General features: G+C 52.5%; 6 protein-coding genes across 6 annotated transcripts; 3 read left to right on the top strand and 3 right to left on the bottom strand.

Annotated features, from left to right (window-relative positions):
- Window positions 1–1,197: 1,197 nt before the first annotated feature.
- Window positions 1,198–3,297, top strand: CONPUDRAFT_167028 (uncharacterized protein). Its single transcript, XM_007772734.1, has 7 exons — window positions 1,198–1,366; window positions 1,431–1,472; window positions 1,525–1,581; window positions 1,634–1,685; window positions 1,753–1,959; window positions 2,019–2,380; window positions 2,456–3,297. Exons 1-7 carry the CDS (start codon window positions 1,222–1,224, stop codon window positions 3,187–3,189), a joined length of 1,599 nt encoding a protein of 532 aa, XP_007770924.1. The 5' UTR covers window positions 1,198–1,221; the 3' UTR covers window positions 3,190–3,297.
- Window positions 3,298–3,507: 210 nt separating this feature from the next.
- Window positions 3,508–5,128, bottom strand: CONPUDRAFT_107448 (ribonuclease III). Its single transcript, XM_007772733.1, has 4 exons — window positions 4,540–5,128; window positions 4,227–4,459; window positions 4,047–4,164; window positions 3,508–3,990 (listed from the first exon to the last, which is right to left on the bottom strand). Exons 1-4 carry the CDS (start codon window positions 5,113–5,115, stop codon window positions 3,616–3,618), a joined length of 1,302 nt encoding a protein of 433 aa, XP_007770923.1. The 5' UTR covers window positions 5,116–5,128; the 3' UTR covers window positions 3,508–3,615.
- Window positions 5,129–6,225: 1,097 nt separating this feature from the next.
- On the top strand, window positions 6,226–8,156 carry CONPUDRAFT_59088 (uncharacterized protein; the record flags this gene model as incomplete). Its single annotated transcript, XM_007772229.1, has 8 exons — window positions 6,226–6,358; window positions 6,423–6,578; window positions 6,630–6,841; window positions 6,902–7,065; window positions 7,124–7,541; window positions 7,597–7,711; window positions 7,763–7,879; window positions 7,912–8,156. The coding sequence occupies 8 exons, from the start codon at window positions 6,226–6,228 to the stop codon at window positions 8,154–8,156; spliced, it is 1,560 nt and encodes a 519-aa protein (XP_007770419.1).
- Window positions 8,157–8,297: 141 nt separating this feature from the next.
- On the bottom strand, window positions 8,298–9,664 carry CONPUDRAFT_83516 (uncharacterized protein). The gene is made up of 6 exons (XM_007772732.1): window positions 9,609–9,664; window positions 9,163–9,555; window positions 9,014–9,104; window positions 8,890–8,956; window positions 8,660–8,824; window positions 8,298–8,598 (listed from the first exon to the last, which is right to left on the bottom strand). The coding sequence occupies exons 2-6, from the start codon at window positions 9,221–9,223 to the stop codon at window positions 8,548–8,550; spliced, it is 435 nt and encodes a 144-aa protein (XP_007770922.1). The 5' UTR covers window positions 9,224–9,555; window positions 9,609–9,664; the 3' UTR covers window positions 8,298–8,547.
- Window positions 9,665–13,179: 3,515 nt separating this feature from the next.
- Window positions 13,180–16,079, top strand: CONPUDRAFT_127181 (uncharacterized protein). Its single transcript, XM_007772731.1, has 6 exons — window positions 13,180–13,506; window positions 13,568–15,169; window positions 15,233–15,332; window positions 15,449–15,566; window positions 15,641–15,674; window positions 15,736–16,079. The coding sequence occupies exons 1-6, from the start codon at window positions 13,282–13,284 to the stop codon at window positions 15,910–15,912; spliced, it is 2,256 nt and encodes a 751-aa protein (XP_007770921.1). The 5' UTR covers window positions 13,180–13,281; the 3' UTR covers window positions 15,913–16,079.
- A 173-nt stretch (window positions 16,080–16,252) lies between these two features.
- CONPUDRAFT_127178 (alcohol oxidase) lies at window positions 16,253–19,793 on the bottom strand (the record flags this gene model as incomplete). The annotated part of the gene is made up of 27 exons (XM_007772730.1): window positions 16,253–16,493; window positions 16,549–16,668; window positions 16,724–16,777; window positions 16,839–16,877; window positions 16,933–17,163; window positions 17,222–17,351; window positions 17,421–17,444; window positions 17,495–17,507; window positions 17,571–17,616; window positions 17,671–17,788; window positions 17,848–17,919; window positions 17,970–18,040; window positions 18,092–18,126; window positions 18,183–18,474; window positions 18,528–18,608; window positions 18,657–18,807; window positions 18,875–18,897; window positions 18,949–18,981; window positions 19,033–19,051; window positions 19,107–19,118; window positions 19,183–19,225; window positions 19,276–19,347; window positions 19,395–19,433; window positions 19,483–19,519; window positions 19,573–19,635; window positions 19,686–19,699; window positions 19,756–19,793. The coding sequence occupies 27 exons, from the start codon at window positions 19,791–19,793 to the stop codon at window positions 16,414–16,416; spliced, it is 1,950 nt and encodes a 649-aa protein (XP_007770920.1). The 3' UTR covers window positions 16,253–16,413.
- Between the last annotated feature and the right edge of the window lie 736 nt (window positions 19,794–20,529).

Below are 20,529 nucleotides of genomic sequence, written 5' to 3'. Positions count from 1 at the left end.
TTAACTTGGTGAGAGATTCGCAAAACTTGCCACCCTCGCGCGCAGGAAGTTTGACCAAGCTTTCTATGCACCGCCTGAGATCGAAGGGGACCCAGACATAAATATTGCCGTATACAGGCAAAATCCCATCACAGTACTTTTGGCAGGTGCCGCTCCCTGGCGCCAGTTGCAGCATCGTAATCACTATATAATCGTACTATTCGTACACCACACCATAGTACATAGACAAAACGAAGCAAATCTTGTAGCGAGATAACGAGACCAGGTTCACATGCATAAAACGCGAACACGATAACGCAACGTCGATATCGTTCCGAGGATCCCAACAATGTTAGACTCGCTATACCTGGGTTTTCCACCGTAGGGGACATCATCTCAAGGTAAATATCACCATAACGTTGCAATGAGTGCAACCGCAACTGGAAGCGCAGCTGGCTGAACCATCCGAGCGCCACCAAAGGGAGACTACCATCCTTTGAGCGTGAGAATATCAACGATGACTTGCTGTTTGCTTGTAATTCGTTTGATCATCATGCATCATGCCCAGTGACGGCCCTTTTCCTTGAGTGCCTTTGGCTTTGAGCCAGCCACAGGCAAGTGGGGTTTTGGATGCATCCCCACGTATATGAATGAAAACCAACTTGAATGAAACTGGCCAAAATGTGGGTACATGCTTGTGCTGGTGCTCCTGGATGCAAGGTGTTGTCAAAACGCTGTCAAGGTGAGGGGCGATTGAAGGAAATAGAAAGACGCTGACACCAGATGTTCGCACGTGGTAGCCGTGCCGTCCGCGCCGTAGAGCAGCATCGGCTTTGATTGGCTGGGAGATTGCAGCGGCGGAGCGGCGCGTAGTCCCGTGGCCAACCGTCGTCAAGGCGGGTTCCTGCGTATGAACAGGTATGTGCTGGTTCGGTCCCCACTGCCATGCTTTGGTGGGGTGCCAGACTCCTCGACGTCGGTGGGTTCTCGTGCCCTCCTTTGGGCCCGGGGGCTAAGATAATATCGTAACAGGACACTGCAGGGATCGATATTGACGCATCATGATGAGGAGATGATCGACTGCTTTTCCGCTCTACTGCTGCCGACTGGGGTAACAACACCGAGAGAACTTGAGGCCTTCCAAGCCGTCCGTCGCGTCCCTGGGAATACTTCCCTCTTCATTTCCCTTACCTTTTGCTACTCTCTGTAACTCTCCCCGCTCATTACTCTACACGACTCATCATGAAAAGAACGCGAAACTTACTCCTTGCCGCCGCCGCCGCCACTGCCCTCGGCAGCTCTTTCGAATTTGCCGCCGCCCAGGGCAACGTTACATGTGCTAGCAATACAACCGATTGGTATCACGACCTTGTTGGAGAAACACCTTGTACGCGAGTTTCATCCCTTCAATCAACCAAATTTTGCCGACCATGAGGGGCTTTTGAATGCAGGTATGACATACTGGAGGTTGCGATCCATATGCAACCCACAGTGTATGTTCCTATACATCTCCGTAGCTTACTCTCATCTGATTCACCTCCTAAGATGAGGTCCCTACATTTCGTCCCAACACGCCGGGAGATAATTGTGATGATCAGCTAGGTTAGTTCCAACATTCAACTCGGCATTAGCTATTGACGCACCACGTCTTCAGCCGACTGTTGTTGCAACTCAGTAGCATGGGCATTGAGCATGTTGTGCATGAAGTACGTCTTCCCTACTGGCTCGTGTCTCCCTTTTTTTTTGTCGCCGTGCCACCGACGCCTCTTTTAGTTGCCAGCTCGGCACTCCACAGGCGCCTAATGGGATCGACGCCGGAAAGGGCGCCTACGAGATATACATGAGCAATGGCATTCAAGAGTGCACCCCTAACGTCAACCAGACCCTCCCCGGGAGCATACAGCCCGCGACGTGCAACAAAGGCTTGAAGCTACCCAATTTCTTGTACACGCTGTTCTGGGTCACTGGTGACTGGTACTAGTGAGTCTTGACACCGCTTCGCACGAATTTCGTCAGTCATCGTGCTTTTGATGCGACAGCGTATATACGATGGATACGGCCGTAGCGTCGGTGGCTTCCGCGGGATCAAACAAGTCGTCGCTCTTCACTGCTCAAGGCTGTCCAACGGTGTCCCCAAACATTTCCGTGTCCGCTGGTCCGAGCTCACCTACTTCCGGTACCTCGACGAACGGCCCGCTTGTCAGCGGAGATACGTCGTCGTCGTCATCGTCGGGCTCTTCGGACACAGCCACCACGGTCGGCGCTACGATCGGTGGGATTGCTGCGCTCGTAGGTCTCATTGGTATCGGAGTCTATGTATCAAAGACGCGGAAGGGGTGGAAGAGCACTGTGATGAGCCTCAGTGCAAGCAAGAAGTCTCGGGGAAGGTACCCAGCGTACGGTGCGTTTCTCGCTTTTTATCTCAAGTTAATATGTTCTCGAATGCAGCCCGCTGAAACGACAACACACGTAGTAGGCGATAGCTCGTCGACCACCACGGACCTTGACCCCTTCTCTGCCGAACCACGATACCCACCACCCCAGCGTAGCCCGAGCTCGACATGGTCCCCTCCCCGGAGCGCGCACGGCTACAGCTCGAGCGTGTCCATGACCGAGCGCACATACCCGAACCAGCTCACCGAATACGCCGCCAACACGGGCTTCGACCGCAGCTCATCCTATACCCACGGCTCCAGCGGCAGCAACACCAACGGCGAACCCTTCGAGTTCGACCGACGCCCACCCTCGGTGTACACCTCGAGCGCCGTGCAGTCCGAGTACGGCGCGCGTTCCACATTCAGCCAGTCCATATTCAGCCACGGCGGCGGCGACGCGGCTAGCCCAATCCACGGCCGGGGCGGAGGAGCGCCGCCGCCGCCACCGCCATCCGAGGTATCGCAGCGGCCGACGTCGTACGCGCCGTCGTCCCCCTTGTCCCCCGTACCCCCCGCGTCGCCCAGGAGCCCGCGCGTGCGTGGGAAGGGGAGGATGGTGTCCGTGCCCGTTCTGCGCGAGGAGGACTCGGGTCCGCTGAACGAAGGTCTCGAGACGCTCCCGCCGTCGTACAACCCCGCGTGGCAAGGGAGCGTAGGTTCCCATTCGAGCGAAACTCAGAGCATCCAGAGACCACGGGGGGCACCACGATTGCTCCCGCCAACACCGGGTCCACAAGGCGGGGTGTCGCTGCGAGACGTGAAGAGGGGCTCCTAGGCGTGCATGGTGGTAGTGATATATGGAATGTTGTACGTTAATGTTAATGTGCGGTTATCAAGGCAAATATCTGCGGTTCGCCTTATTATATGCACTATTAGGTTTCTTTATTTATGGGACTGCACATCGACCCATTGGTCTGCTCTGTGCTCTGTGCCAAAAGGTATGCAACCTCGAAGGAGCCATAACATTTAGGAAGGCATGTTATTTCCTACTTGCAATGTGCTAACTTTCACCAAAACGCTCGCACATTCATCTTGACTTCCTGCTGCGAATTGAGTGACCAGTGCGATTAACAGTTCGTGTAATGATCTAGCTAGCGTATATACGTTTATAATGGTGTCTAAGTCAGACAGCGGATTAGAGGACTGATGCATCTTGCCAGAGCCTAGCACAAGCAATGGTGCAGTAAACAGTGTCAATACCCTATGACTCGTCGTCCTCTGCGCTCCGTCGGCTGGATACCTCGTCTTCAAGAACATCCCCGTCCCAGCCCGCGTCCGGCTTGCGCTTGGGCATAACCACGCCGCTCTTGCCGCCGCTCGCATAGAGGACCTCGGGCTCGCCTAGCGGTCCAGGCACGTATGCGGCCTCGAACGCGTCTTCCTCGGCAAACACAGGTGCGTTGGGGTCGGGTGTCAATTCTGAAGAGGCTGGTGGCTGCGAGGAGGCTGCAGATATGTTGGATGCAAGAGAAGCGAGCGAGCGGGGGAAGGAGGTAGGGAGGGTAGAAGACGGAAGAGAAAGCAGGTGCGGAGGCGTGCACGTCAGGTAGAGTCTATGCAGAGAATCTTCTGCCGCCTGGAGACAGAGTCTAAGCAAATGCACAGGTAGAACTTATGGAAGAAGGCACATACGCGATACTCTGCCATTTTCAGCGAGCTACCAAACCCTTCGCCTAGCTTGTCCTGACCCGAGTAAATGCCTACGACAAAGACAGGCGACTGGGAGAAACGACCGGTTTCTTTCAGTAGTCTGTGCAGGGTCGTTTGTAAGCGCCGGCCAATAGCCGATGGTTGGAAACGACGATGACTAACCTGCTTTTTGGACGCTCACGTCCAAACTTGTCAACAGTCTCGAGGAGAGCACGCTTCGGGTTTCTGAATTTGATCATGGCGCGTAGGTCGACCTCACGCGAGAGGAAGAACGAGTGTGCAAACTTGCGGGCGGCGTCTATTGAGCCATGGGTGAAAATGAGGGCGACCAGTGCTCTTGGAATAGATGCAAGCGCGTCGGAATGGAGCAAGGCAGGTGCATTTGGCGTGTTTGACTGGTTTTTTGGATGGGAGTTGGACGAGCATAGGGCGCACGTGAACACGTATACTATGGAAAATGAAAAACGGGGCTCACCCGTCGATACCACCGGAGGAGAGAAACGGCACCCATCTCCTGTGCTATGCTTGCACAGGTCAGCGGGCCGACATATGCGCTGACTGAGGCCTTCAGAACGCGAAGGGGGAGGTGGGGGTAGCTCGCGTGTATGTACTCGCTCGCGAAGAGACCCAGGAGTGTGTTCCCAAGGGTAGAGAGGTTCGCATTGTGGACCGGTGCTGGGCTGGTGGGGTAGTACCTGCTATGGAGGCTGAGGAAGGAGGAGTGGGTGCAGGCCGTGCGGAGTGTGGTCTCGAGCGTGTCGGCGGGGAGAATGTCGGCGAGACCGGTTCTGTGCGCAAAAGCGGAGACGGCGGTGGACGGCGGTGGCTGGAGAGAAGCCCATTCCGCTGCGTTGAAGAAGGAGCCGGGGAAGGCGGCGTTCGTGTTTGGAATGCGCGGGGACTTGCTCGAGCGCGCCGACTTTGAGCGCGGTTGTGCGATGGGGACGATGGCCTCCTTTGGGGGAAAGTTCTTCACGTGCGAGGCGGCGATGGCGAGTTTTGTTGCGGTCGCCGCGCTGCTGTACACTCGTCGTCCATGCACACGGCTCATTGGGGCTGCTCAGTCGAATGCGCACAAGTCCCAGGTACTTCACCAAGTTACTTCCCAAAAAATTGGACAGGCCCTCTATCCTCGGCAACTCCCGCCCGACGCGCTCCATATACGGCAAGGTCGTCTTCTCCTCTCTTAGCCGAGACGCGTCCACTGGCGCGACGACCTTAACTCAGTGGTTGCTCTGACTCTTCATCGAAGTGGCAATGTATTCAAGCGGTGCGTGCCAACGTTCACGTCAAACAATGTCTATCCAAACCTGACATTAACTACCTCCCAAGTCCTGCATCGCCCATACTAGTGGCAGTGGGCATGTGGAGTAAGTCACGGATCAGTCGGTCAACAATGAGAATTCAGGGATGGCTACTCCTAATCTCTTTTTCTTCTCCTAAATCTCAACTCTGAGGACTTGCAAGAAAGCTCAATCCAGTTCCCAGACGTCTGAGCATGGCGAGTGAGAGGCGGGTATTTAAGAGAAACTTTACTTTGACAAGTCACAATCAGGTAAGTGGATGCAGATCACAGTGCGGAACGAACTCTCCTGTGCGTGAATCTCGGGCGCTCGGTCAACAGCTTTTAACTGGAGTGCGTGTACAGGGAAATCACAACAAGATCCACTGACCTGTGCCCGAACTCATGTGAATACACGTTACAGTACAGGTCTCTCAGATTGACAACAGGGTATAAAAGGAGGGGAGGTGATCATGTTTTCGCATCTCACCAAACTGTCGTCGCTCTTCATGCTTTCTCCACTTGTCGTTCTTCTTCCTCTGGCCACGCTCGCAGGCCTTACGACAGGCCATGTCATTCAAGATTTCCAGGTCGCGGAGCCAGCGCCTGTCTCTGCAGCCGACGCTCATAAATGTAGCGTAAAGCTACTCGAGTCAGTATTCCTCCATCTTTGCAATGGTGCAGGTTGAAACTCATGGATTCGGCATTGCTCTTTGCTGTTCAGACATACGTTTGGTAGCTCCTGGGGACAGTAAGTCGTCAGCGTTCTGTTATCCGCATCTTGTATCACATGCTCACGATAGTGCGCTTTACAAAGCCCCGCAATGGTCCAGTATAGGTCAGTCAGATCATGTTATTTTGGATAAGCGCTCATGTTTTATGCTGAACACCAGTCCGCCCACCGATTGCGGTGATATCGATTCGTGGGCGGGTATAACGCTTAACCTCACAGTCACCTCGAACGGCACCCAGTATGACCGCTTCGGCACCTTCACGTTCCAGAACACCGAGAGTAAGCGGGGTTCATCGGCCGTTAAGCCTCGCGTACGAGATATTGACTGTGACATTAATCATAGTCTGGCGTACGTCGACTCCAGAGCCTACTGCAGGCGGTATCTACTGGACGTACACCAAGGACGTCACCCGCTATACCCCTCTCTTCAAAGAAAACGGTACCTTTATGTTCGAGATACAGAACATCGTGAACCAGCAGTATGACGGGGAGTACGCAGGTAATTCTCCTGCCCCCAGTTTATTGGCCTACCTATTCACTCCAAGATTAGCGACCGTGTATGCGACCTTCTATGCGGCGAGTTCCCAATATCCGACTGCCGGCCAGTCCAACATCATCGTGCCAATCTCCACTATGAGCAACAAGTCTTCAGATGATGCCTCTGTACCCCCTCAATTTTCACGCAACGTCACCCTACCGAAGAACACGGTGGAAATCTACGCTGAGCTGTACGCTTCTGGAAACGGAGATGAGGAGTTCTGGGTAGGTACTATGAGGCAACCTGCTTGCCTTTACCACTGACGCTTGACTGACGGTCCGCAGTACACAAGCATTGCGAACAAGTATCTGAAGAACGTCTCGTCTGACGCCACCTACGGCAACGGGCCATTCCGGGAGCTTCGTCTCCTCGTCGATGATAAAGTTGCCGGCGTCGCCTTGCCCTACGCCACGATCTTCACGGGAGGCATTAACCCGTCACTTTGGCAGTCAGTCCGCGACCGGTTCTTACTTATGAATCGCTTATTGACGGCCGGATTTTCTCAGACCTATCACTTCATACGGCGCCCTCGACCTGCCCACCTACTTCCTCGACCTGACGCCCTTCGTACCTGTCTTCGCCGACGGCCTTCCGCACAAGGTCTCGCTCGACGTCGTCTCTGCCGAGTCGGACCACAAGATCAACTCGAACTGGTACGTCTCGGGTCTGCTGCAGGTCGTAACCGATCCCTCGGGCAAACCTACGACGGGCAACATGACGGCGTACGACGTACAGCCGTACGCGGTGGCCCACACGAACGGCAGCGTCGGCGGGAAGGACGTGAACGTGACGGTGAGCGCGACGCGCTCGCTGAAGATCGAGTCGACGATTGTGAGTGGGAGCGGGAACACGACCAGCGTGGTCTGGGAGCAGAACTTCGAGTTTGAGAATCAGCAGTGGTACCTCGATGGTGCCAATACGCAGGTACGCCCGGAAGTCGTGGATGGAAGTTGAGCACCCTCTGACTTCGAGAGGGCAGAATATCCTGCAGAATGCCCAGGGGACTATGCAGTCGACGCACAATGGGAAGATTATCGTTTCGGATAGCTTTCAATACCCGCTTGCCATTAACATGACATACCCCTCCGGATCCTGTACGTCTTTGTATCGAGCTGAATTGGGCTTGTACTGAATCCAGCGATTAGTCTACACTATCATCGACCACTCTTACGACCGCCAGGTCTCCCCGGCCCCTTTCATCCTTGGCTCAAGCATCCAAGAGCGGCAAATAGCCTGTACGCAGCTTGTCGTCATGCCATTCCGTGCATCATGTACTGACTCTCGAATTCCGTAGCGGGCGAGTACAACTCGCTGAACGTGACGAACCAGAACACCTTCGCTTACAACGACACGAGCGGAAACACGTACTATCGCAACGTCACTGCGTCCCATCTTAACGTTACACAGGACCAGCAAGGCGGCTCTCTCGCGTCGAACGCGCTGTTGATGGGCTTTGACGGTGCACCCTCGGCAGTGCAGAAGATGCCGTTGCCTAGGTTGAAGTACGCGCAAGCAAAGCTCGCGGGGTCTGGCGCTTGAGCCTCAATTGCCAGGGTGAAGGACTATCTGATAGATCAAATCATACATTATTACGAACAAGGACGTTCTTAATATAACACTTACTGGACTTTTCTTTAACGCAGCTAGCATGGACTCGCAGCGGTACAAACTCATAGACTCGTTTATTTGCTCATGCGCACAAGTCGGTACTCTTGATCAACACAAGCTTTACTTCGATTATTTTATCCCAAACCACACTAACTATCTGTACACGAATGGAAAATCAACCCAAACTAGTACTTCTCCGCCTAAAGCCCGGTAAGATCTGCAAACTATGCCCCAACATCCCAAAACAAACCCAGAACTTCTAAAGTGTCACTTGTTACCCGAAAGAAATGGACACATCCCAGAATGCAATATGTCCCGTGCTTTACTCGGAGCTCGTCAGGTTCACGTAGATCGTGGGGCTCGTGCAGAAAGTCTACAATAACTATGCGTAAGCCTCCCATTCACGTCAAACAGCCGACGGAGCAGGTACATACCTCGCCCGGGTAAATGTTGGAGCAGATCGGGTTAACGTTCGGGTTGTTCGTGAGGAAGGTGTTCAGCGAGATGCTGGCAGCCGCAGCGATAGTTGCGCAAGTATCGCTTGACTGCATGGTGTAGGTCACGTTGCAGTCCTGACCGGTGATGCCGAGGCAGATGGTCTAAAAATACATCCACAGCAGTGTTGAGTCTATATTTTCTCTGCGAGATGAGGCTTCTTGCTCACCTCCGCGGGATAGATGTCGTAGCAGTTAGGGTCAATGACGCCGCTGTTGACCGCGGAAAGCTGGTAACTGTTTTGATCGTTGTCAATGTTATAGTACGTGTTGTGAGTAGCAATACGGTCTTACCTAGAGACGTTGTTCGCAGCACAGATGGAATCGCAAGTGTCGTTGACTTGGACAACGTAAGTACGATCGCAGCCGGAGGGCAACGCGGTCACTGCGTAATAATCAATCAGCCAACGCTGCAGCAAGGTGCTGTAGAAGAGAAGCCCTACCAGCATACATGCTAGACGCAACAAAGGCTGAAGCGATGGCAACACCGGTGAAGGAGAACATGGTGAAGATTTAGAACTGCGAGTGAGGTGATAGCAAAGCAAATGGTTGATGCTGAAGTTCGCCATCCCTCCGCCTGCTCTTTATACACTCTGAAAACAACTGCTGTGCGCTGGCTATGTCTGAATAGGCATTGGTTGTTCTAATCTCACCCATTCTATGCGACGGCGACGGAGCTGAGGGTGGAGACCGAGCGAGTCATTGATGCGCAATCACACGGTGTGCGAGGTACAGTGCTCAATATCAATTAGACGCCCGGCCCCTATGATTGGCTGAGAGCCGCCCGCAGGCGCGCACGTACGCGACTCTCGTGCCCGCCGCGGCGCCGCGCAAAGCTGCATACCTGCATAATTATCTGCCACATGACATCCAAACCTAAATGACTCACTCAAGGAACGTGCACGTCAGGGCTTGGTGTTGTCAAGGAACGCTCGAAGTTGCTGTCTGACTCACTGGAAGACGTATTGAGGCATAAACTGTGAAACTGCTCACAGCAAGTGTTGATCAAGGCCCAGGGCACAAAAGTTCATTGACCCGACCTGTCCGCACAAGTCATAGTTATTAAAAGGTCAATCAAGGCTATTGAGCATCTAATAGCGTAGGGACTGAGTACTGCAGTACTGAATGCTGAGATGGAAGTGTGGACGCGGTCTTCAATGGCCGTGAATGCGCGTCCATAAATAACCGTGTCTAACCTAGGAACGTCTTTGAGGCGCTCAGGCGTGAGATACCCATGGGGGTGTTGGTGCGGTGAAGCTGGTCCCGACGGCCTCAGCAGAGAGGGTTGCGGTACTTAATGTTGATGCCCTGGAGGTGGATCGGGTCGCACGCGAGGGAACGTTCCGACAAAGCGCTGCCCTGGAGTTGCTCGGGCTTCACACAGAGCGGACTTTGCCAGACTATCGAAGCTCGTATGAATAGGGGCATGACTGCAAATTCATGACTCACGACGAGTACTTGGCCGTGGTTGAGACAGGGCTCGGAATCGGGTATGTCCGGTGGGTACGAGAGGCTGGTTTGGATGCATCAAAGATGCAGTTGGGTCAAGGTTGAAGAAGACGCCAAGTGGCTCCATTCGTTCATGAGACTGCCAGTGGTGATTTTGGTCACCAAAATCAAAGCTAAAGATCTTCTGTCAGCTAGAAGATATGTCTCTTTCGACTGTGAGAGTATGGAACTAGGAGCCATGATGCTATGTCACGAAGAAGTGCCGGCGGGATTGTGCACCCTGGCCGCAGCGACGAGCACGCATCTTGGCATAGAAAGAATCACTGGTGATCGTCGGGGTGGAGAAGAACAAAGGCCTCAATGCGTGGGAACGGTAGTCTCCGCAAATGCAGAAACTCAGCTCCGACGCGCCCAGCTTCGAACACTGGCGGGAAGGTGGCGGAACCGAGCCAACCCCAAGTCCGTGTTGTTTTATCTTCTCCTGGCTCACGGTCAGCTTCTTTGCTCGTTGCGTGTTACAAAAGTGCCGAGGTTGGTAGCGCTGACCGATCAAACCTGCCCTTATGAGCCGGATACTACATCCATGACGCCCTCGTGGATTCGCTGCTATCCTTTATTTACAATTTTGTAATCGACCCCTCCCTTCGGAGTGCGACCTTGCGGCAAGCTATTTCTTGCGCTGGCTGCTCCCGGCACCCCGATCTTCCGTATCAAACAAAAAAAAGCTATCACCAGAGTTTCTCAGACACCAACACTATGGGTAAAGTTTATTTCATGCATAGTTGCTCGGAGCAGGATGCTGACTACCTAAAAATCGCATACGACTATTTCAGTGGAATCAACGCCACTTACGTTTGTGTCTCATGCTTGTTTTCTCGGTGACATTTTTAGACTTCATGTCTTCAGCGAACGCCTATCTCCTGATATCCCACTCCATTTATGACTTGACCGTTGTGGATATAAAAAAGTTATGGAAAACTCCGAGTCCCATTCGATACAGTGAGTGCATATAGCAATGAGAGGTTTGCAGGAAGGATTGTCAATGGGTAGAGCATGAAGCACAGAAGCAAATTGCTTGGCATTTCTCCTCGGCGTTCCTCGAACGTCGGAGTGGCTTTGAGCCGCAAATAAATAATAACAGCGATAATGACTGTCTTGGCTGGTTCTTAAGGTAATGAGTTGCTTGTAGGATCACTCGGTGTGTATATCGCCGACGCTATAGCATGAGCTGCCGTAATTAAGGGAGCTAGAAGGTGATTGCTTGCCTTGGCATTAGAACGATTGCTTCATGATGCACCATATTTGCCGTTCCATCCCGCCCTTGCACCCCAGATGCAACATGACACCCTCGATGCAACATGTGCTAAATGAGCCTTCCTCGCCCTGTACCTTAGCAAAATAGACCAGTATATGGTCGGTAGACCCGTATGGATGTGTTCTATTAGCCTACAAGAAACCACAGCGTGGATGTTGGATAGGGCAAGGGACAATTTCACCCTGTTGCATCGGGGGCGCAAGGGCGGTATCCAAAGCAAGCCATTGTTACATTATCGCTAAAATCGTAGTACACACGTCCTCCGCGCCGGTTATGTATCTTGTCTCACATATAGGGCGCAGCCCTCAGAGGACAACAAATGGATTTTAAAAAAATCCAAAGCGATCCTAGATAGCTCGAAAAGTTAGGGGTCTGTATATTCTCATTCCTTACAAATGAAGCGAGAACGCCGGTCGGGTCGCTCCAAGTCGCTTCTGTAAAAATACGAGTGAGAAACTGACACAACCAACGCTCTGGTCACAATACGACCAGCCACCGCGACTTCATTACCTGGTTGAGCGAAACAAGTGTCACGTCGTGTTTCGTGGTCCGGATCTCGCCGTTTTCAATCTATTCCGCCGCTGCACAACTTTGGCGTCTGCCAGTGCCACAACGCTGGTAAAGTTTACTAGGTAGGAATCAGGAGCGGCTAAGGTTTCCCAGGCACTGATCCTGCCGAAGCTGATTGACTAGTAGAAGTTTCGCACGCTGTGCTATTATGCCATAAAGGTAAGATAGCTTACTTTAGTCTAACTTGCTACTGGCCAATATCATTCCGTCATCCTGCTAGACGCTGGAGCGGCCTGTAACCCTGATTATTCACAGGGGAAATGACAGCCTGCTAGCACTGATACGTAAGGTCCTATAACCAGGTATTTGGGAATGTACTGCCGTTGAGTCCGGCAACAAAGCGTAATTGCAGGGAGGCGGGATATATGGAACACAACACCAGCCGTACTTGAAACGGAGCCGTCTTAATTGGTCGTGTGCAGGATACGCTCAGTCGGTTTATTTCAACGTTGTAGGGTCACTGTAACCTAACTTTATCTGCGGAGACCACAAGACATGGTAACGTATGGACGTGTAAACCGAGCGGCGCGTCCTTCTTTAGCTTGATGTTTTGGGTGTCACCACAGATGTTTGCTAGGAGTCGCGAATGCATTCGACGACCTTGGTGTGTTGCTACAATGCAGCATTGGACCGAAAGGGCTCGCTTCAGGCACTTGCGTGAGTGTTTCGTTCCAAAAAGCGCCTCTTTGCATCATAAGGCACTTCTTCTTCAGGTTGCGGATACACGAGTGCAAGCGGCCTCGCTCAAGGAACCGGCTAGTCGTTTTGATCATGATGGTTACGATTAGATCAGGAAAGACCGTGGTCTTATAATAGCATGGGACTAATTCTGGTGCGCGCGTGGAACCGACTGCCTCGATGTGACGAAGACGTTGTTTAAGCGAGATCACTATCCCGACACGGAGGATGGTTGTGCTGGATCGAGTGCGTGGAGGGCGTGGAGAGCGGAAACGTGTCCACAGTCCAACGTTGGGAACAAGCGTTTGGGACAACGTGACAACCGTGTCGAAGTCTGTACCGTTCCTAGTGCTTTATATGGTGTGTGCACGTGACACTGGGGACCGCTCCGGTAATTAGGACAGGTGGTTTGGCGCAGAGCTCCGAGTGACCGAGTAGCCCCTGCACACACAACTGGACCAGGCAACTGACGGAGGCTCGCTGACCGAGCTGAACGTGAACGATACACTAGTGCTTGTCTTTGACTCCGCGAGCTAGCTATAGCTTGTCAATGGACGCGGAATTCGGCCTCTCATCCGAGTGTACAGACCAATGCGTCGTCGTCGCCTGCACAGACCCATCGCACCCTCTCCGGCCATGTCCTAGCAATCACTCCTGCGATGACATTGCCAGCTGCTCTGAATCATCAGACTGCAGGAAAGATGACTGTCCGACCCTTGAATGCCAGGACTGTGCAACAGAACCTTGCACAAAATGCCCCGCTCTAGACGATTTGGTGAGCAACCATCAACCCCAGCCATCTCGTTCTCCCTCACAGTGGCCCCTCTTCATTGCAGCTCAAGTGCTGCACAGACTACATTGCTGAGCACCCCTGGTATACTTCGCTGACTGATATCGACTGTTGCTGCATTCATTCGGGAACAGAGTCCCACCCACTCCCCGTTCTTGACATGCTCCCTCCTCTCAGTGCTTCTCAGACAGTTCATCTCTCCAACGGTCCCGAAGAGCTGCCCCATGATCCTCCAAACGGTAGCATCCGGGCGCATCCGTGTATGTGGGCTACATGTACTGCAACTTTTGGCTGTCTGGACGAACTCATCGAACACGTAAACTCGACCCATCTTGCTGCCACTGCGGCTTCTTGCCATTGGGGAGATTGCGCAGCCAACCCGGATGCTCTAGCCCCCCATCTACTATTGCATCACCTTAACATCCCCGATCATGCTCACGGAGATGGAGATCTGACCCGTGGATCTGCGTATTTACACACGACCCAAACTTCCAACGGCTATTTAAACCAGCCCCCGCATACGCCTCCTGATATGAACTTTACCTCGCAGCCTTTAAACCGGTCAGAACCCGACATGGATCATCATCGTAGTGCCCAGTACGAATCCTCGCTATACACCCAAGCATCTCCTCACATGTTCCCTCGTCAAGCATTGCACGACGTCGCCCCCAGTCTCGGCCAAAGCTACGGACATGGTCTTCAGCGAAGCCAACAAAACTACCATCATGCACCCTCACCATCGTATGCGTTCCAAGCCAATGCAACACACCACCATTCGGCACCGTCTCTGCAACATCAACAGTACGACCCATCTCTTGACCATCCATTCCAACAGTCTCAGCCTCACGGAGCACATTCCTATGCTGTCTCCAGCACCCGAGAAACTGTCGAATACTACGGCTTTCCTCAGCACTCGAGTCAGCCCCAAAATCATCATGCGCGCCATTCCCCAGGCTCCAACGAAACTCAAACGGCTATGCCCACAGAGGTTCCTTTCCAGGCCGGTGCTGATCGAAGCCAACCTGGTGTGCAGCCCGGTTACGTTCAGCAGCAGAATATGGAGTACACGGCGGCTCAGAATGATGTCACATGGTCGGCCCCTCCTTCGGCACCTACTCAGGGCGGATATGACCAAAGCGTGTCTTCCCTGTCGTCCTCTCCTTTTTCGTCGGCACCTTCTCCGTCGGCAGCGGTTTCGGTATATGCTTCACCACCTTCGCTTGCTGTTGCGCTTCAAGAGTCGCCGCCCCCACAACACCAGCTCAGTCCCTCTACGGACGATCAGGAACGTGAGGTATTTGCCGGACTACCTGGCGGCGCCAAGACTACTCCGTCGTCACATGCACAAGAACAGCCAAGCGCAGACTCTATTGATGTGCACGAATGCCTCTGGATGACTTCTTGTCCCCTCCATTCGCACCCTTCCTCGTCTCACCACCAGTTCCGCACCTGGGCTTGTTACAAGACATTCCCTACATCCGCTGCTCTCACCCAACACATCGCTGAAGCGCACGTCGGTTCCGGGAAGGCGCGGTACGAATGCTTCTGGCAGGGCTGCAACCGCAACAGCGGGCTGGGAGACGGTACAGGAGGTAGCGGAGAGAACGAAGGCTTTGGAAGCAAGCAGAAGATCATGCGACACATCCAAGTTCGTTGAAAGCCCCGTGACGTCGTGCGCTGATCATTTCTGACGCCTATAATCCCCCGGCAGTCACACACTGGCCATCGGCCGTTCCAGTGCTCTGTATGTAAGCAGAACTTCTCTGAAGCAGCGACGCTTCAGCAGCACATGCGGCGGCATACCAAAGAGAGTGAGTGCCTAGCGCGTTCCTTCTGACAATGTGACTGATCATGATGTCTGTCTCCACGATCATTTTCTTTGCGATTCGCTTGTCCGTGCTCGTCTTATCGATTCATACGTTCTCAGAGCCATACGCGTGCGATTACCCGGGGTGTGGCAAGGCGTTCGCGATCACGGGTGCCTTGACTATTCACAAACGCACCCATTTCGGTTTACGACCGTTCAAATGCACCTACTGCGACAAGTAAGTTACCATCGTTTCATTACCCCCTGACTATCCCACGTTGGTAGGGGGATCTAATTTTCTTCCTTTGTAAGAGCATTCGCAGAGTCATCGAACCTCGCCAAGCATGTAAGTTCCCAAATTGTTTTTTCTTCCTCATCCAAGGCCACGATTGACAGCGTGTAAACAGCTGCGAACGCACACAGGCGCTCGTCCTTACGTTTGCGCGGAACCAGGGTGCGGCAAGTCGTTCGCAAGACCAGATCAGCTCGCCCGGCACGGAGCTATTCACCGAAAAGGGGGTCCTAGTGTTCGTCCTTCGCCGCCGGACAGCATTAGTGATGTTCTAGTTGCAGTCCATGACTGATCTGCGTTTCACTATTGGCATGACGTCGATCCGGGTTGTAACATTAAGTTTTCTATAGACCTCGTGTTTTTATATGAACATTGTGGACTGCTCATGTGCCACGGAGCTTCTTGCACTTTATTTCTGTAGCGTTGTAGCATGCATGTATGACATCACATATATCACTCATGGGACCACTTATACTGATCAATATAAGCTTATAAGTAGATTGCGTTAGACGCTCTTTCATTTCTAGTAACCAATGGCAGCGTTGGTCCACTTGTGCTTGATTCCGTAAAAATTATCAAGGCCAATTTGGCGATGCCACATTCAGACGGAAACAGAGATATGGAATGTCCAAGAGAAAGTTTGATTGCAATACGCTATCATACATTTAGGTACACAAATCGCGGCGAGCTTACACAAAAATACATCACGATGCTTTACAACAGGGTACATAGTACAAGGCGCAAACGGCAACTTTTTCTGTTGGCGTTCCTCTGTGTGCTTCCACGCCCTACTTTACCGAACCTGAGTAGCCGCAACACCTCGCGGGGCGGGTGCATGAGGAACAGGGGCGTGCGGCGTCCTGACTTTGATGCCTGAAAAAGGTATCCATTAATACGAGAGCGGTAGAAAACTCCCAACGTTACATACCAAGTTCCTCGCAAAGCAAGTCTGCTCCCTTCTCACCCACGAGCAGGGCAGAGGAGTAGGTGTTGGTCCCGAGGTTGTCAGGGCAGATACTAAGGTCAACACACTTGAGGTTCTCAGTGCCTTTAGAAGGGCGTTAACGCGAGGACCCAAGGGTAATATTGACAGGGATACGTACCGTAGACGTTTAATCTCTTGTCGACAACACCGCCCTGCTCACGAGGCTTCATCGCTGAAAATCTCACAATGAGCTGGGCTATTCGAGACTGATCAGGGACAAGGAAGGGACGAACCGCAAGTTCCCAGACTGTGCCAGGTTGTTTCAACGTGATCTGCAAGGGCCGATGAGAGGGACGTCACAAGCCAGTTTGACAGAGGATGACAAACCGGCAATCCAGTCATCGATGGCGGCGTCGTCCTCCTTCGTGTACTTGATGTCATCGTGAACCTTGCTGGCGTCGTAGGGTTCCGAGGGCCTGTGCCAAGTTCCCATGTGGATACCAACAGTCAGACCATCTGGCATCATCTGCTTCGCCGTCTGGATGTCGATGTCCCTACACGCGGCCGGAGAGGCAGGGTGGAAGTGGGGATGGTGCGAAGTCAGCTCGCCACGGAAGGCTAACACACCGACCCCCTATCAGCATCGGCAGGACCAATTGGAGGAACTGTAGTTTACCGTCCATCCTCCTAGCCACTTCTCTGGTCTTCTTGTAGCTCCACCTGATCGGGGCGAAGTCGGCCTTGTTGTTCATGAAGCCACTGTCAAAGAAGGGCTCGACGTAAGGATTGGTAGACTTGATGTGAATCTGGTGTTGACGACGAATCAGCATCCTTCCCAATCATAGACGAAAACAGAAAAACGGGGTGCTGCCTACCTTGCCACGGCTTGCGGGGTATTCCTGAGAAACGGGTTAGTACATCATTCACTACTGACGTTTAAACAACGCACGAGGTACTGGAACCTGATGCACCGAGTAAGTACAGTGACTACTGAAACGAAACAAGAGTAAACATCAATAACGTACATGGTGATATACTTTCCGGGGGGCAACAGAGCGTGGTCCGCGTACGCTATAGAACGTGACGTTAATGAGAGTAAATAATTCAATAAGTAGGTATATTTACCTCCGTTGACAATGGAGCCAAACATAACAGGCTTGTCGGGCTTGTCCTTGAAATAGGTGTCCCAAAGTTGTTTGAACTCAGGGCCCATCTCCTTCAACTCCTCTTCAGTGGGACGGATCTTGAGAGAATCAGTCTTAAGCACCATGGGTATAAATCCTCGGATCTACTCGTACACACCTTAAACCCAGCGTCAATCGAGTTGGACGACAGGCGTGCCTTCTCAGGGCTGGTTTCCCATTCCGTGAACAGCTGACAACGATGTTAGTACCTAAATATCAGCGGCCAGATTCTCCTTTTACCTCTTTCTGAGCAGCCGGGTCTCCACGAAGAAATGCGTCAGTCGTCGAGCTCTCATTTGATACGCGGAAGACTGGGTGAATAGTTAGTGCGTGTGCGATAAGTATTCTTCAATACGGCGTACTAGACAGCGTGGTATAATGATCCTGATATTGTTCGCTGCATGATTTCTATTCAGCGGAAGCTCATGGACGGATGCAATATGTCAAACGTACCCAACCCCTGGGAGGTCACTGACAACCTTTATATCAAGTTGCCGAAGGAGATCGCCGGAGCCAACGCCAGAGCGCTCGAGAATTTGAGGAGTCCCGAGGGTGCCTGAGCTCAGCACGACGCACTTGCGTGCCCTCACAATGGTCTCTTGGACCTGCCCGTTGTTTGCGCGGTTGCGCGATGGAACATAGGCAACACCGACGGCCTTGTTGCCTTCGAAGATGACGCGAGAAACACGGGCATTGGTACGGAGGTACAGGTTGTTCTGGACATCCATGACGCTGTGCACGTAGGCTAAGGAAGGGTTAGATAATATGATCCAGTGTCACTAACAAAGTGCCGCATACCAGTGGCGGCATCGCTGCGACGGCCTGTCTCGCGGTTGATATACTTGGCCCAGATTTCAGCACCGTGGGACGTGGTACAGTCTAAGAGTGCACTCAATACACAAGCCTCCCCGTACAAGTGTAGCGCACCTTGGATATCGTCGCTAAAAGGAATGCCGATAGCGTGAGAGGCTCTGAGGAAGTCCTGAGCCAGCGGGTTGATCTGTCCGCCGTTGCTGATAGCAATGGGACCGTCGTAACCGTGAGTATCGTTGTTTGTCGGCTTCTGGTAGTTTTCGAGCTGGGAATGAAGGATTAGGCCATCGCACGACCTAGTATACTTGAGCTCTTTTATGAGTGAGACGTACACGCTTCATGAGTGGCATGAGATCTGCAATCATGCATAAAAAAGATGCATGGGTCATAATAAACGAAAGCTTACCCTGGCCAGTCCAGCCCTCCATCTTGAAGTCATCTATGTTGTGGCCAATAAGCAGTCATCGTCATTAAAAGGCGTCGATCATACCCCAATCAGAAACGGATGCCTAAATAGCACCGACCACTTAAAGGCTGCTGCTAAGAATAGACGACTTCACTCACCCTAGTGTACATCTACATTCAAATTGGAGTGAACTGAGTTATTGTTATCAAGTTCAGGAACCTAAGCAAAACAAACCTGGAAGTTGATGCTGCTACCACCACCAAGAATGTTTGCGCATCTGTACAGGCGTTGGTCGTGATGGCCTTAGAGTAAAAGGGATAAGCCTACGGTACAATACTCTTCCTGCCACGCATGTAGGAAGACTCCATGCTGTCGGTATAAAACGTAGCCTTTTCGTTGCTGCACAGCAATGAGATTCGTCTAATGCCAGCCGAGTGGCTACTCACATCCCGTCCCGTTGCATGTTACGGACATAGATCCCCGGCCTAGCATCTGAATGAGTACAGTGCCTTTAAATTAAAGAAACTCTTCGACCTGTAGACCCAGGGGTCGTCACGGTTGTTCGCACCACCTGGGAATAGACGCATGAGCTCCATGCGAGGTATCTCGAGCATATGAAAGCACCTTCGATCAGCATAACCTTCAAGTTGGGGTCCGCATAGGCCAATCTTCCGGCCATAACACATCCTGCAGACGAATAAGTCGACGCAAAGAATCCAGCAATCCATTCAGCATACCTGCTGGACCGCCCCTGCAATTTTGGATATTATTGAGATGAGATTAATAATCAAATCCAGAAGAACGTACCCAGCTACGATAACGTCGACTTCCTGAGGATGCACCATGTTTGTCTCGACCCGTTGAGAATGAAAGAAGAGTCGTTAGTTTTGGCGGGGTGCTCGAGAGTCGTTTTATACACCAAGCCCCTGCTTCTTGAACGAAAAAGGGGTCATCTGTTCGGACTTCCAAGCCAATTGTGCGAGGCCGGCGGACGTCAGATGATATTCCATGAGACCTTTTCATGGAGCAGGTGAGCGGGACGCAAACTAGGTCCGCGCCCCTTGCCTGCGGTTCAGTGGGAGACAACATCCTCACATGGCCATAGGCTGACTGATATTAACCAATCAGGGCGGCGTAGGCACGGAAAAACATAACCAGGCAGTGCACGACGCATTCTCATAGACATATTGAGACGCAACAGAAAGAAGCCTTTGCCGGTGGGCGGCTTTCCGAGAGGTGCAAATGCCCTCACAAAGAAAGTGTGATCTCATAAGGTGACGGTTGTGGCGAATCAGAAGACAGAAGCGCCGGATTCTTGATCGTGAATGCACATTTCGAGACTTCTTTACTGTGCACATGGAGAGAACGCTGTCGCCGATGGACACAGTCACGTCTCAGGCTTCCGCCGGTGTGAAGGAGAGAGGCTGGAAAGTAGCAAATGGGTGGTGCGTTCAAACCCTGTGGGCCGCTACAACGGCCTGAAGAAGACAGAGTTTTGAGCCAGAGGTCATATGGACAACCCAAGAAAGAAAAGTCTTGCTTCTAGTGAGAAAGGACGGAAGAGCGGACCTGCACAAGCCC

Source organism: Coniophora puteana (assembly GCF_000271625.1).
Source record: "Coniophora puteana RWD-64-598 SS2 unplaced genomic scaffold CONPUscaffold_9, whole genome shotgun sequence".
Classification (NCBI taxonomy): domain Eukaryota; kingdom Fungi; phylum Basidiomycota; class Agaricomycetes; order Boletales; family Coniophoraceae; genus Coniophora; species Coniophora puteana.
This window is presented reverse-complemented; position numbering and strand designations above follow the sequence as displayed.

Bases quoted from the DNA above. Each gene is read 5' to 3' on its own strand.
- CONPUDRAFT_167028 (XM_007772734.1), top strand. From the start codon at position 1,222: ATGAAAAGAACGCGAAACTTACTCCTTGCCGCCGCCGCCGCCACTGCC. The intron at 1,473-1,524 runs GTATGTTCCTAT...TCACCTCCTAAG, and splicing joins ATCCATATGCAACCCACAGT to ATGAGGTCCCTACATTTCGT. The intron at 1,582-1,633 runs GTTAGTTCCAAC...CCACGTCTTCAG, and splicing joins TAATTGTGATGATCAGCTAG to CCGACTGTTGTTGCAACTCA.
- CONPUDRAFT_107448 (XM_007772733.1), bottom strand. From the start codon at position 5,115: ATGAGCCGTGTGCATGGACGACGAGTGTACAGCAGCGCGGCGACCGCA. The intron at 4,460-4,539 runs GTGAGCCCCGTT...CCAAAAAACCAG, and splicing joins TCCTCCGGTGGTATCGACGG to TCAAACACGCCAAATGCACC. The intron at 3,991-4,046 runs GTATGTGCCTTC...CTCTGTCTCCAG, and splicing joins TGAAAATGGCAGAGTATCGC to GCGGCAGAAGATTCTCTGCA.
- CONPUDRAFT_127181 (XM_007772731.1), top strand. From the start codon at position 13,282: ATGGACGCGGAATTCGGCCTCTCATCCGAGTGTACAGACCAATGCGTC. The intron at 13,507-13,567 runs GTGAGCAACCAT...TCTTCATTGCAG, and splicing joins GCCCCGCTCTAGACGATTTG to CTCAAGTGCTGCACAGACTA. The intron at 15,675-15,735 runs GTAAGTTCCCAA...GCGTGTAAACAG, and splicing joins CATCGAACCTCGCCAAGCAT to CTGCGAACGCACACAGGCGC.
- CONPUDRAFT_83516 (XM_007772732.1), bottom strand. From the start codon at position 9,223: ATGTTCTCCTTCACCGGTGTTGCCATCGCTTCAGCCTTTGTTGCGTCT. The intron at 8,957-9,013 runs GTAAGACCGTAT...CGATCAAAACAG, and splicing joins GCTGCGAACAACGTCTCTAG to TTACCAGCTTTCCGCGGTCA. The intron at 8,599-8,659 runs GTATGTACCTGC...TAGTTATTGTAG, and splicing joins CCAACATTTACCCGGGCGAG to ACTTTCTGCACGAGCCCCAC.